At 41.5% G+C, this 12,374-nt stretch overlaps 1 protein-coding gene across 2 annotated transcripts in view; it reads left to right on the top strand.

Moving 5' to 3' along the window:
- Positions 1–1,251: 1,251 nt before the first annotated feature.
- The window catches only part of PPP4R2 (protein phosphatase 4 regulatory subunit 2), a 48,388-nt gene continuing 37,265 nt past the window's right edge, over positions 1,252–12,374 (top strand). Inside the window, exons 1-2 of one of the 2 annotated variants that reach the window (XM_070576777.1) lie at positions 1,252–1,584; positions 2,566–2,647. In XM_070576777.1, coding sequence (XP_070432878.1) covers positions 1,551–1,584; positions 2,566–2,647 — 116 coding nt within the window. In that variant the 5' untranslated portion in view covers positions 1,252–1,550. Of the gene's footprint in view, positions 1,585–1,836; positions 2,407–2,565; positions 2,648–12,374 lie in introns of those variants that run through there. The other variant, XM_070576778.1, reaches the window with a different exon arrangement.

The following is a 12,374-nucleotide window of genomic DNA, read 5'->3' as shown; positions in this document are numbered from 1 at the left end:
AGGGGACTGGTTCTCTAATGACAAAATTGAGAGAAGTATTTTGGGTGACAGTGACTTTTGTCTACATCTGCCACCTACCGTCAGGGCCACTGTCTTTTAAGACAGTCAACAGTTGTAATGCTTGTGTCCAAATTTGCACCTTCTATGACAAGTCAAGAAATAGGCTTCTTTCCTCCCTCCCTCTCTCCCTTCCTTCCTTTCACAGCTTTGTGCTAGGATTTGAGAGGAGTAGGTGGAACAAGTCAGCATCTTCCTTGAAAAGCTCACTGACAAGAGAAGATAATAAATATGTCCCCACGCTGGCTGGGAGCCAGATGTTCTGGGTTCTGGTGCTGTTTTCCGGACTAGCTCTCTACGCCTCAGCTGTCCTATTTGTAAAAATGCCAGGGCTGGAGAGGACGTCCCAGGTCCCGCCCTCTCTGACTTCCTGGGCGCTTATGCAATGGAATCAGAATCATGATCATGAAAACAACCGCCACGTTAACTGAGTGCTTACGAGTTCTACTTGTTGTTAGTGCCATGGAGCCGAGTGCCACTCCCAGTGACCCGGTGCACAGCCGAGGAGAGGCATGCCCGGCCTTGTTTTGCACCATCCTCTCCCGTCCTGGCCCCAGCAGACAACGCTGCAGGCGGGGCTCTCACTGCTTCATATTCGCCATTTCACTCAAGCCTCACGGCTGGTTGACAAAGCCCCATTTTGTAGATGAGAAAACTGAGGCTCCGTGAGTTTAAATAACTAGTCCAGGATCACACAAGGAGTGAATAGTTGAGTTGCACTGGGCTTTGAATCCAGCTGGTTCCCATCCCTAAGCTTTTAATCACTTTGCGGGATGCACTGCTTCTCTTCAAGGGTGGGTCAGGCACGAACGTTGGGTTCAGGCAGGGAGGCATTCTTGTTTCGATTATTAGTCGTACTACGTGTCTGTTTATGCATACTCTGACCGCCCTGTGTACACACTCTCACTTAATTCTCACAGCAACGAAGAGGGTAGTGGGTACTGGATTGTAGAGACGGGGAAATTAAGGCTCAGAGAAGCTTAGTACGTAGCTCAAGGGCACACAGCCGGCAAATGACAGGCAGTCCAAGACATGGGGGTCAGCCTCCAGCCCCTCGCCGAGACGACTCAGCCTCCAGCACCGCTGGGGCGCGGCGGGGGCGGCGGACCCGGCGGGGGCGGCGGACCCTGTGGGGGCGGCGGGCGCCAGCCGAGTCTCGGGCCGGTCCTCGCGGCACGCCTCCGCCGCGCACGCGCACTCGGGCCCGGGTCGGGGCGCGCGGCGGGCGCGAGGACGGCGGCGGGGAGCGTGCGCGCGGTGACGTGCCGGGCGCCATGTTGGAGGGCTGGTGGTAGCGGCTCGGGGAGGTGCTCGCTCTGTCGGTCTCGCTCTCTCGCTCGCTTCCCCCAGCTCCCTTCGGTGCCCCCCCCGGTCGCCTGCGTGCCGGAGTGTGTGCGAGGGAGGGGGAGGGCGTCGGGGGGGTGGGGGGAGGCGTTCCGGTCCCCGGGAGACCCGCGGAGGGAGGCGGAGGCTGCGAGGGACTCCGGGAAGCCATGGACGTCGAGAGGCTGCAGGAGGCGCTGAAAGGTGGGGGTGGCTGACCCCCTCCCTTCCTCTCACCCCGCGCGGCCCCTCTCCTCCCCTTCGGGCCGGGGGCCTCGGAGGGCCGCGGCCGGGCGCGGGCCGGCGCGCTGCCCCGGCTCCCATCCCCCTCCCGCCTCCCCGGGGGTGGGGAGCCCTGTGGGCAGCTCCCGCCCGCCCGCTCGGGGCTTTGTGTCGGCCGCCGGCGTCTGGGCGGGGGAGGGGAGCCGGGGCCGCCGCCGCGGGGGCCCAGCCGGTGTCCCCCGGCCGGGGGCAGGTCGTGGGCCCGCAGCCCACTCCGCGGCGGCCTCGGCTCTCCGGCAGGCCCCCTGCCGCCGGGCGTCGGGGCGAGAGAGAGAGTGCGGGGCTGGGGGGGGTAGGGCGGGGGCGGCCAAACAACTTTGAAGTGTCTCCACAGGCCCCCTCCCCGGGTCCCCGGTCCGAGCGGTCGCCCTCGCTGCCCGGGATCGCTCGTCTGCCGAGCAACAGGCTTGAGCCCCGCGGTTCTGGAACTTAGACGAGCGTGACCGCCGCGTTTCGGGAATTGCGCTGGGACGTCCAGAGTCTTTTGGGGGCGGCTGCAGGAGGTCTCTTTCCGAGACGCAGACTTAGGAACCTCCCTTCCAGAAGGAATTTGTGGGGGTCGGGGCCTGGGGTTTGTGTTTTCACCGGATTCCCGGATGGAGCTGCCGTCCGTGTTCCCGCGGCCTGCACTTTGAGAAGCACTGCGCTAAGGATGGTCTGGAGAAGTTGAGTGCCCCCTTTAGGAGGATTCTTGTCACCTGGGAAGAGGGTGACAGGTTGGAAGTTGAACTTGGCAGAGTCAAGGTGGTTATGTGACTGAGAGGGTTTTTTCTTTTTTTTTTTTTTTTTTACTACTTGTTAATATGAGGAAGGACTGGGAAGAAAGTTTGTTTTTAGGGGGCGTTGGAAATGGTCGATGGACTTTGAGAATTACTGATGACTTTTCTTTCTTTCCTTATTTAGATTTTGAGAAGAGAGGGAAAAAGGAAGTTTGTCCGGTCCTGGATCAGTTCCTTTGTCATGTAGCCAAGACTGGAGAAACGATGTGAGTCGAAAACATTTAGTCGTGGTTATAGACCTATGTATATTCAGAAGTGCTTAGGAAGGGGAAAAGTGTTTTTCAGAATTGAATAATCCATCCAGCCAAACTGTACAAGCCCCAGTCATGTAAAGCATTTACTAAGTGCACATCCTTTATTTACTTTATGAGTGTTCTGTAATGAATTTTAAATTTTTTTAAAAAATTTTCTCTCTCCGGTGCATTTAGAAGTTACTAGTTAGAGCCAGAGAAAGGAAGAATGCCTATTCCCATTATAACCCTTTTTTGGCCTTAACAGGCTTATTCCCAGAATTTTGTGGCTTTAATTCTGTTTCAGATTCTTTTGTTGGTGGTATTTTTTTGTATTGTCCTGTATCCAGTCTTTTGTTGTCATATTTATATATGTGGGTGTTTGAAGTGTCACTTCTATTTATTCTCTTGAGGACCCAGGGTGATTATCTGACAAATTCCAGATGCTACAGTTTTGACTGTCCTGTAAACTTTCTAGGATAGCTAACTTGTTACATGTGCTCAGCATTTTGTTAGGCTTGTTTCCAAATGTTGTGAATTTGAAACTTACACTATGAAGTTAGGATTGTTTTCAAAAGGACCATTCCAGTTTGTTCTGTGAGTAGTTTGTGTGGCAGGAGTTGCTTTCACACTATGGCTAAGTTAACTTGTGGAGAGTGGTGGGGATTTGGTGACTTCCTTGTAGTCTTTTCTTTGGGCGGGAAGTGGGGAGCAGGAGGGGAGAGGCGTCTTTGGGTGCAGTGTGAGTAAGTGGGCTTTCTTTTGGCTCCCCTACTTCTTACCTATTTTTAAAATTCTTTTTGAGACCTGGTAGAAGAGTGTAACCTTCAGCAAGTGATGTATATTTCTTTCACTGTTAGGAAATGTTCGTTTCTCAGAGGATTTGCTTATGATTGTAGTATAGTCTTCTAATAATTCGCCTAATTTTAGAAAAGGTGAAAACCTCTTATTTAATGCTTGTGTAGACAAGCTGAACCTCCTTAGTGCTTTATTAAAATTACCAGTCAGCCTAGGAGTGTGACTGTGATGTGTTCAATCTTATGTTTATTACATTTTAAAAATGGAACCCTTTAGGGAAAAAGGTCATTTTTGCCTCTGAATTATAGTCTCTTAGAACATCTTGATTTTTAAAAATTGATGCAAATAACTAACTGGTATTTATATAGATAAGCTTAAAAATGACAAGATGCCAGCTTTCAAAAATAATCCCTAAATCATAAATGCTTAGATTGCCACTGTTTCTTTTGAATTGCTCGTTGGTCCAAACTTACCCCTCTCTACAATATCAAGAGGAAAAATATTTTACTTTCAGAATTTTGATACATAAGATTATATCAAACTATTTGGCAATAAATACTTAAAATCAATTATTCAACTTATCAGGGCTGTACAAACTGCCTTTCCTTTTTGGCATTGTCTGTAAATGTATAAATAGTCGAAAGTTTCCAAAAGAAGGCTTTTTAATATCCCGTCTGATGAGATCATCAAATGGCTAGGGAGATTTAACGTGGTGTCTCTGGACAATTATTTTATCCTGATATAGGGCTTAAACTAGCTCTTCTCCCCCCATTAGGTGTTTGTACATTTTACTCATAGCGATTTGTGTTAAACTGATGGGTGGTGGTAGATTCTTTATGGAGTTTGGGAAATATTTTTAAATTTATCATTCAAGCAGCTGGTGTTTATACATTTAGCTTTATTTAGCTTTTGGGTTTCTTTCTTAATCAAATTGGGCATGTCTTAACTTTTGATACTGAAATTTGCAGAGTTTTTGTTATCTGTTTATGGCTAAACTGAATTCTAAGATTATAACAAAAGAATGAAAATCTAAAGAACAAGTTAGATCTCTCTGATGTTTTAGGATGGATGAGTTGCTTAAGAACTCCGTTCTGTTTTTATTTTCCTTGGTACATTATGGCAAGAAATCGTTAACATAAGAAATATGTGTAGGATATTTATTTTTCACTTAAAAAAATTCCTTTGACAGTTGTGTTTTTCGCTTTAGAGAGATTTGGGATTTGGAAGTATAGGTTCTTAGGAGGAGATTGTAGGAAAATTAAGAGCATTGGAGGAGTTTTCCTTCCTAGTCTTTTAGAAGTTACCTGTAAACATCAATTTTAGAAAGTTGGGAAAGATGCCAAGACATGGGGTACCAAATGGTTATGAAGAGGGACATATCTATCTATCCATCTAACAATCCCCAAATTTGTTCTTTTTGGCCACTTAAAAAAAATTGTATTTATATTGAAAAGGATATTTTCTCCTGAAAATGGGACGTTTCCTTCAGTAACACTTGTCTGAAGGTAACAGTTCCTAACTTAATGCCAAGTATATATTATGTGCTGAATTAGCAGAAACATGTGGTGTGTTTCAATCATGAATTTAAATATTTGATGGATTTCGATCATGGGTTTAAACATATTTGATGGGTTTTAGTTGCAATAATTCCTTTTTTTTTTTTTTTTAAATATTGGCACCTGAGGAAACATCTGTTGCCAGTCTTCTTTTCTTCGTCTTCTCCCCAAAGCCCCCCGTTACATAGTTGTATATTCTAGTTGTGAGTGCCTCTGGTTGTGCTATGTGGGACACCGCCCCAGTGTGTCCTGATGAGCGGTGGCATGTCCGCACCCAGGATCTGAACCAGTGAAACCCTGGGGCACCGAAGCGGAGTGCGCAAACTTAACCACTTGGCCACGGGGCGGGCCCTGAAATAATTCTTTTGGATGCTCAAATTGTCCCATCTTTGGCCTATGGGAGCCTGGTCCAGTTGATTCCAGAGTGCTTTTGACTTGATCCTAGTAGTCTTGGATAGCTTCTCCTTACTTTGTGGTGGAAGAATTTGTTCTACGCTCTTTTCCTGCCTTAGACCTGGAATCAGCCATTTCTCAAGAAGCACTATCTTCCTTTTAGTGGGAAATGGTTTTTAAAGACTACAATCTGGGTGCTGGAGATGTTTATTATTATTGAGTTGGTGATTGTTTTTAGCCTCTTCAGTGGACAGGACTAGATAAAATACTTTGTGATTCATACTGATACTTCCAGGTCAAAATCAGGACTGTGGGGTTTTTTACTTCTTCCACACCAAATATCCTGGTTTTCAAGGACACGGGATGGTAGAGTTAGGATTTCTCATAATTTCTGACTGTATTTAACATTACACACCAAAGAGTCTAAGAATAATACCACTAATGTAATTACTAAGAATGTTAATAAATTTTTACATATATTCTCCCAATTTCTAGCCCCCAATTAAAAAACAGTAGTTGTGTCTATGTTATCTGAACATGTAGCTATTACATAACTCTCCTTTTTAACTGTTTACTCTAGTTATACAGCAGCTTTATATTTAATGCTCACTACCAGTCCTTATGTCACTGTCTTTAGTCACTTTGATTCTCTGAAGCTCACTCTCTAGTAGATTCTTCAGGCAGACTGATAGGAACAATATTTCTTGAATTCTTGTATGTTAACAGTTTGTGACCTTTGTTCTTGAAGGTCAGTCTGACTGGAAATGGTCATGCGTTCACATTTTTTTTGTCCTTGAATGACTTAAAAGTGTTAATTTCATTGTTTTCCCAAATTTAAAAGAGTTACTGGCAAAAATCTGATGGTAATCTAATTTTCTTTACCTTATAAACTACCTACTGTTTTTGCCTAGATTCCCAGAGGATTTTTTCTTTTTCTTTAAAATCCAGTAATGTTTCTAGACTGTCTTAGTGTTTGGGGTTTTGGATCTGTATACTCAGCTATGTGATGTGCTCTTTCAGTATGCATGTTCAGTTTTTTTCTTTTTAATTTCAGGAAAGTGATTGTTTGAATTATTTTCTTTGGTTTTCTTTTTCAGGGACTCTGTATTCCTATGTTGAATCATCTTACACATCTTCAGTATTTGTCATTTTGTCCTAAATTCTTTTTCTTCATTCCTGTTTTTAAAAAACAGCTTTATTGAGGTATAATTGACATACGGTAAACTTCACTTATTGAATATGTATAGTTTGCTAAGTTTTGACATCTACACTCACAAAACTACCACTACACTCAAGATTGAACATATCCATTACTCCCAGAGTTTCCTCATGCCCCTTTGTAGTCCTTCCTTTCTGTGTGTGCTCCTCTCCCCAGTGACCTGCTTTTTGTCTCTAGATTATTTTGCATGTTCTAGGATTTTATATAAATGGAATCATACAGTATGTATTCTTTGGCTTTTATTCAGTATAATTATTTGAGATTGATCCATGTTGTTGTGGGTATCAACAATCCATTCTTTTTTATTTCTGAGTAGTAGTATATGGAAATCCTACAATTTTTTATACATTCACCTGTTGATGGACATTTGGATTATTTTTAGTTTTTTGTATTATAAAAGTGTATGAAAATTTGTGTACAAGTCCTTGTATGGACACATACATTCTTTTCTTTTGGATAAAAACCTAGAAGTAGAATGGCTGGATCATATGGTAGATGTAAGTTTAACTTCTTAAGAAACCGCCAAACTTTTTCAGATTGATTACACTACTTGGCATTCCCACCAGCAGTGTGGAAGTTGAGTTCAGTTCCTCTGCATTTTTTTTTTTTTGGTGAGGAAGATTGTCCCTGAGCTAACATCCCTGTCAATCTTCCTCTGTTTTGCATGTGGGAAGCCATCACAGCATGGCTTGATGAGCACTTTGTAGGTGGGTGTTCAGGATCCAAACTGTGAACCCCATGCTGCTGAAGACGACTGGATGAACTTAACCACTATGCAACCAGGCCAGCCCATCTGCATTCTTTTCAATGCTTAGTATCACCAGTCTTTTTCACTTTATTAATAGATGAATATTGCATAGTGGTTTTAATTTGTATTTCCCTAATGACTAGTGATGTTGAGCATCTTTTCATGTGTTTATTTGTTAAATGTATATCTTCTTTGGTAAATGTTCAAATCATTGCCCATTTCAAAATTGGATTATTTTCTTACTGGATTTTGACAGTTTTTTAGGTATTGTGCATACAGGTCCTTTATATCACATATGATTTGCAAATACTTGCTACCACTCTGCGACTTGTCTTCATTCTCTTAATAGTGTCTTTCAAAGTGAAATTTTTAATTTGATTCCACTTAAGTTTTAAAAAATTTCCTCTGAAGGATTCTTACTGCATTATCTGTGGTAGTCATTTATTTGTTCTTGTGTATTTTCTAGTTTAGTCTTTATTTCTTGAAGTAATTACTTCTTTTATTTTTAATTCTTTGCTGAATTCTATCCATTTCCTGAATTTCTCTAATTCTGACTTGAATCATTTTTCTTAACTCATTTTGAAATAGTGTCATACGGTTTTGATCTGTTTTTAACTCATTTTGAAATAGTATCATACAGTTTTGGTCTGTTTTTGAACGTCTTTCTAGCTTCCTTTCTTTGTAAAGATGTTACTCTCCTTAGTCTCCGTTTTTCTTATAATAACTTCATATTGGATTTGACCTTGACATTTTCCTCTTGTGCAATTAGTTTTCCTGAACTTTGAGGAGGAGGTGTGGTTCAGAGAATCTTTTCTAACTTCACAGAGCACTCTCATTGTTTTTGTGAAGTGTTTGAAGAACATGGCCGCTTGCTTTCTGAAATTTCTAGGTTCTCCACTCCTACCTTTATTTGAACCTTGTCTTTACTTCGTCTCTGTTGTCCTGTTCTCTTCATTGTGGAGTGGCCTCTGGGTGGTGGCTCTGATGGGTCACTTTCAGGAGCTCATGGGAGCAAGACTACTTCTCTCTTTCAGCTGTCACTGCAGAGCCCTTCTACTCACTCCCTACTGCAGTGGGCGCATCCCATCTTAGTCACAGCTGCTGTTCTCAGAATGGCCTGGCATAATTTCTAGTGAATACCCCTTGGCTGTTTTGTGATTCTCCTGTTCCTAGGCCCTTCAGGTGCACTGTAACTTCGCTTTGCCTTCTCTTGCACAGATCCTGATAATGTATGGGTCATGTGACTATCAGTTTTTCCTCACCCACTTATTTTTGGAGTTGGTGAGATTACCTACCTTGTCAGCTAGTTTTGTTGTAAATGGTTTTGTTCATTGGTTTCTGGTTTTGCTGTCTAGTTGTGTCTGATATATGGGATTTTGGAGAGATGACAAGCTATAGCACTGCTGCCATCGTCTCAGAATTTGACTTTTTAGGAAAACGTTTTTAAGGCCCTGTAAATTAGTTTCCTCATCTATAAAATGGGGATGATAATAATACCTCATGGTATGGGTAGGTAATACATGGAAAACTTAGCACAGTACTTGGTAAACAGGGTAAATGCTCAATAACTAGTAGTTGTTAACTGTGTGGATAATGCTTATATTGAGTCTGCTTTTTGTTCTCCTTGCAATTTCAAGTTTTGTGTGTTCAGCAATTTTGACATATCAGTAGGAAAATAAAAGTTAGATTACTTAAAAGTAATCATCAACAGCTAAGACTTGCATTATTATAAATAAAATCTCCTTAAGCCCATGAGGCTATTAGATCCTTCTGTGGGTTTCTTAAGGGAGGGAATTTTGTTTTGTCTAACATAGTGTTTATTGAACACTTGAGCATTATTTGTAAAATGTCAGTCTCACATACTACCTTCATGATTTTTGCCACATCCTTATAACAACTGTACAATTATTTACTTATTACACTTTTTTAGGTTGGCTTACTTTTTTCTTCAGATTTTTGTAAAATGGAAAAATATTACAGGTGAGGTCAAGCCCTCTTTTTAGCTCTCCCCAGAAATATAATCACTGTTTAATTTTTTCCCGTAATCTTATTGTGAGAAATATGATGTGAGATCATTGGCTTATTACACTTTAAAATCTGTAAATACTAAAATATGTAACTAATGTGAATTATCCTTGGGCCACCTAAGGTCCCCTCATGTACCATCATCACAGTGGTACACAGAGGAAGCACAGTAGATTTTCAGTAAATGTTAGTTAAATGGATACCCTTTTGGGTTTAAATATTCCAGAAACTGCAATGATTAAAGTATGGACATGAGGAAAATTTTGGTTGCTTTCATTTCTTTCGTCACATCATGCTGCAAACCTGATGTATACTGCACTACTGAAGGATGCACTCAAAGCTAGACATGTTGCTGACTTTATTTTCTGACTAGAGTTAACTTCAGATCTTCAGTCTCTTTGGTGCCTTAGTGAGCTCATAGTTTCCATGTTCAGTCCAGATTTTTACTAGTAGTGAGCTAGTCCCCTAATTTCATGAGAGTTAGCATGTGGTAATGTGATTCTTGGAAGGAGCTTGGCGTGAGTTCTGAATTTAGCTTGGCAACTTGTGTGTGAATTTGAGCAAATTATTTGTGAGCTTGTTTCCTCACTTGAAAAATGGGGTTTATACCATATAGTTGCCTCAGCTATTGTGAGGACTTGAATAAATGGAAGTATATAGCTATAGATACTGAAATTTGGGAGGGAGTAAAAATTAGATCTGTCTGTATGATTGGGCATAAATAGAGTGAATTTGGCTCAAAAAACAAGTCTGAGGTCCTAATCTGTGGAAAGAGCTCTGGTATGAAAGTCAGGAGGGCACAAAGCAGATCTGGGTTTGAATTCCCACCTCTACCACTTAGTTACCATGTGATTAAGGCTGACTTTTCTTTAATTTTCTCATCTGTAAAGTATAGATAGTACAGTAGATCTATCTCAAGGGATGTTGTCAAGATTCAGTGAGTTTATACATAGAAAGTGCTTAAGACAGTGACTGGCACATAGTGAGTTGACCCCCCTTGCCTCTTCCAAATGAAAGCTATTGTAACTAATTATTTTGTCTCCATTATTTAAAATCACTTAAATTGCTATGAGCCAGTCTCCTCAGATACTAAATGAGGGGTTTGTAATAGATCTCCAAGGTTCCTTCCAGCCTGAAAAGCTTATAGGAGTCTCTGTTGTAGCATTATTACCTGGGGGTCGTGTTGCAGCAGTAGTGATTAAGGGTGGAGAACAGGGCGTGGTGATAGTGGCTGATACTAAAATGTCTGCTTGTGGTGAAAGATGTTAACTGTTGGGAGTATGTTACATAGGTGAGTGGTTTGGAGACAGTAAAAAAATTGAGAATCAGTTGTCTGTACTTGGATGAGAGATACTAGTCACTGTTAGCAGTTAACTCATTAGAGTCACAGAGAGTTTCCCGGAATGCTTATCTTAGTGTTACCTGAATGCACCTGTGTGATTTTTATCTCCATCCAGAGATCCTCTTTGTGCCTGCCGGTGAATGTATGAGTTCATAATGCTTATGGACTGTTATTGGAAGTCTGTCAAAAACTTCATGTTGCTTCAGAACATCTCATTAGTAAGAAGATAAGGAATTTATGGTCCAGAATTTACTGTTATTTCCCTCTGTTTTGTTGACTGTAGGTCTTTTACCTTTCTGATATGGGAGTTTATTATCGGGGTGAGTGTGTGTGTGTGTATGTATCTATCTGCCTAAATCAGGTTTCAGCATCGATAGCAAAATACTTAAATCTAGTCAAAGGTTAAAACATATACACAGTTGAGAAGAATGTTGGCTGTTATTTCGTTTAATACATATGCTTGTGAAAGCATTATACTTTCAAAATACCTAATGAATCTGAGAAGTGTATTTTGGATCTTCATTTTTGGTAGGCCCTCAGATGTGTTCACTTGCCTGTCTTTCTCTCTCTGGTTTGAACCACAGCTGTCCTGTTCGTGTATGAGGCTGCCTGGGTTTGGCCACTGCTTTTATGGAATCTACCTTGTATAATAGGCACTCTGTAACCACTCTCCAAACGCCATTCCCACCAAATATGTTGAATATTATGGAGAATTTACATGATTGAATGTAAAGTGAATAATAGCTAAAGTCTCAAATTAGTAATAATATAAAAGAGTAGTAATAGTGCCCCCAATGCTTTGTAAAAATGTGCTATACATGTGATAGTAAAGTAGGGCTTTTTTGTTATCACTTACTGGTTTGACTTTGTGGGGGTGGGAACCTTTATTGAGAGGCTCTAAGGTAGAGTGAAGACACACTTGGAGCTGTATATGTCAGGGTCTCTCTCTTGCCTCTGTGATTGTAATCTGCTTGACCCTAGATTCGAACTTAGTCCTGGTTAAAATTCTAGTTTTATTATAACCTATTTGAATGACCATGATGGCACAAGTTAGTTACCTAAGCCCTCTTTTCCTCAGATCCCCTGCTGAAAATGTGGATAACAACACTTATTTCAGAGAATTTTTGTGAAATAGCAGGCATCCAATAAATCTTAGATTCCTTATTTTGTTTATGCGCTGTGATATGAGAAATAAAAATTATTAGTAGTAAAAATAACATATCTAATACTAATTTTGATAGCTAAAAGTTTTGCAGCTTACTGAAATGAAGTTCTAAGAATGAAAACACATTAACTAGGTATAGGGATCTCTCTCCAGGCGCAGTACTTTTCTAAGTCTCATCAAGCTTCTTTGTACTTATGCCTGAATTAGCCGTTCATTTTGCTTGCCACGACTTTGCTTCAGCTATTTTATTTCTCTTATTTCCTATAACCAGATCCGACTCAGACACTCAGACGTGCAGTACATTCTACTTTCTCTTCTCATCTCTCTGTGATTTTTCTAGGCTCCCTGCAGGGGCTGGGCCTCTTTAGTATTTTTGACCCTTTTAAAATTTTATTCTCCAAATCTTATTTCTTGTACATGGTGCTTCTCAGTACTCCTACCTCGCTCAAGTCTTTGA

Source organism: Equus przewalskii, chromosome 15 (genome assembly GCF_037783145.1).
Source record: "Equus przewalskii isolate Varuska chromosome 15, EquPr2, whole genome shotgun sequence".
In the NCBI taxonomy this organism is placed as follows: domain Eukaryota; kingdom Metazoa; phylum Chordata; class Mammalia; order Perissodactyla; family Equidae; genus Equus; species Equus przewalskii.
The sequence above is the reverse complement of the archived record's forward strand: the minus strand, read 5'-3'. Positions and strand labels throughout refer to the sequence as shown.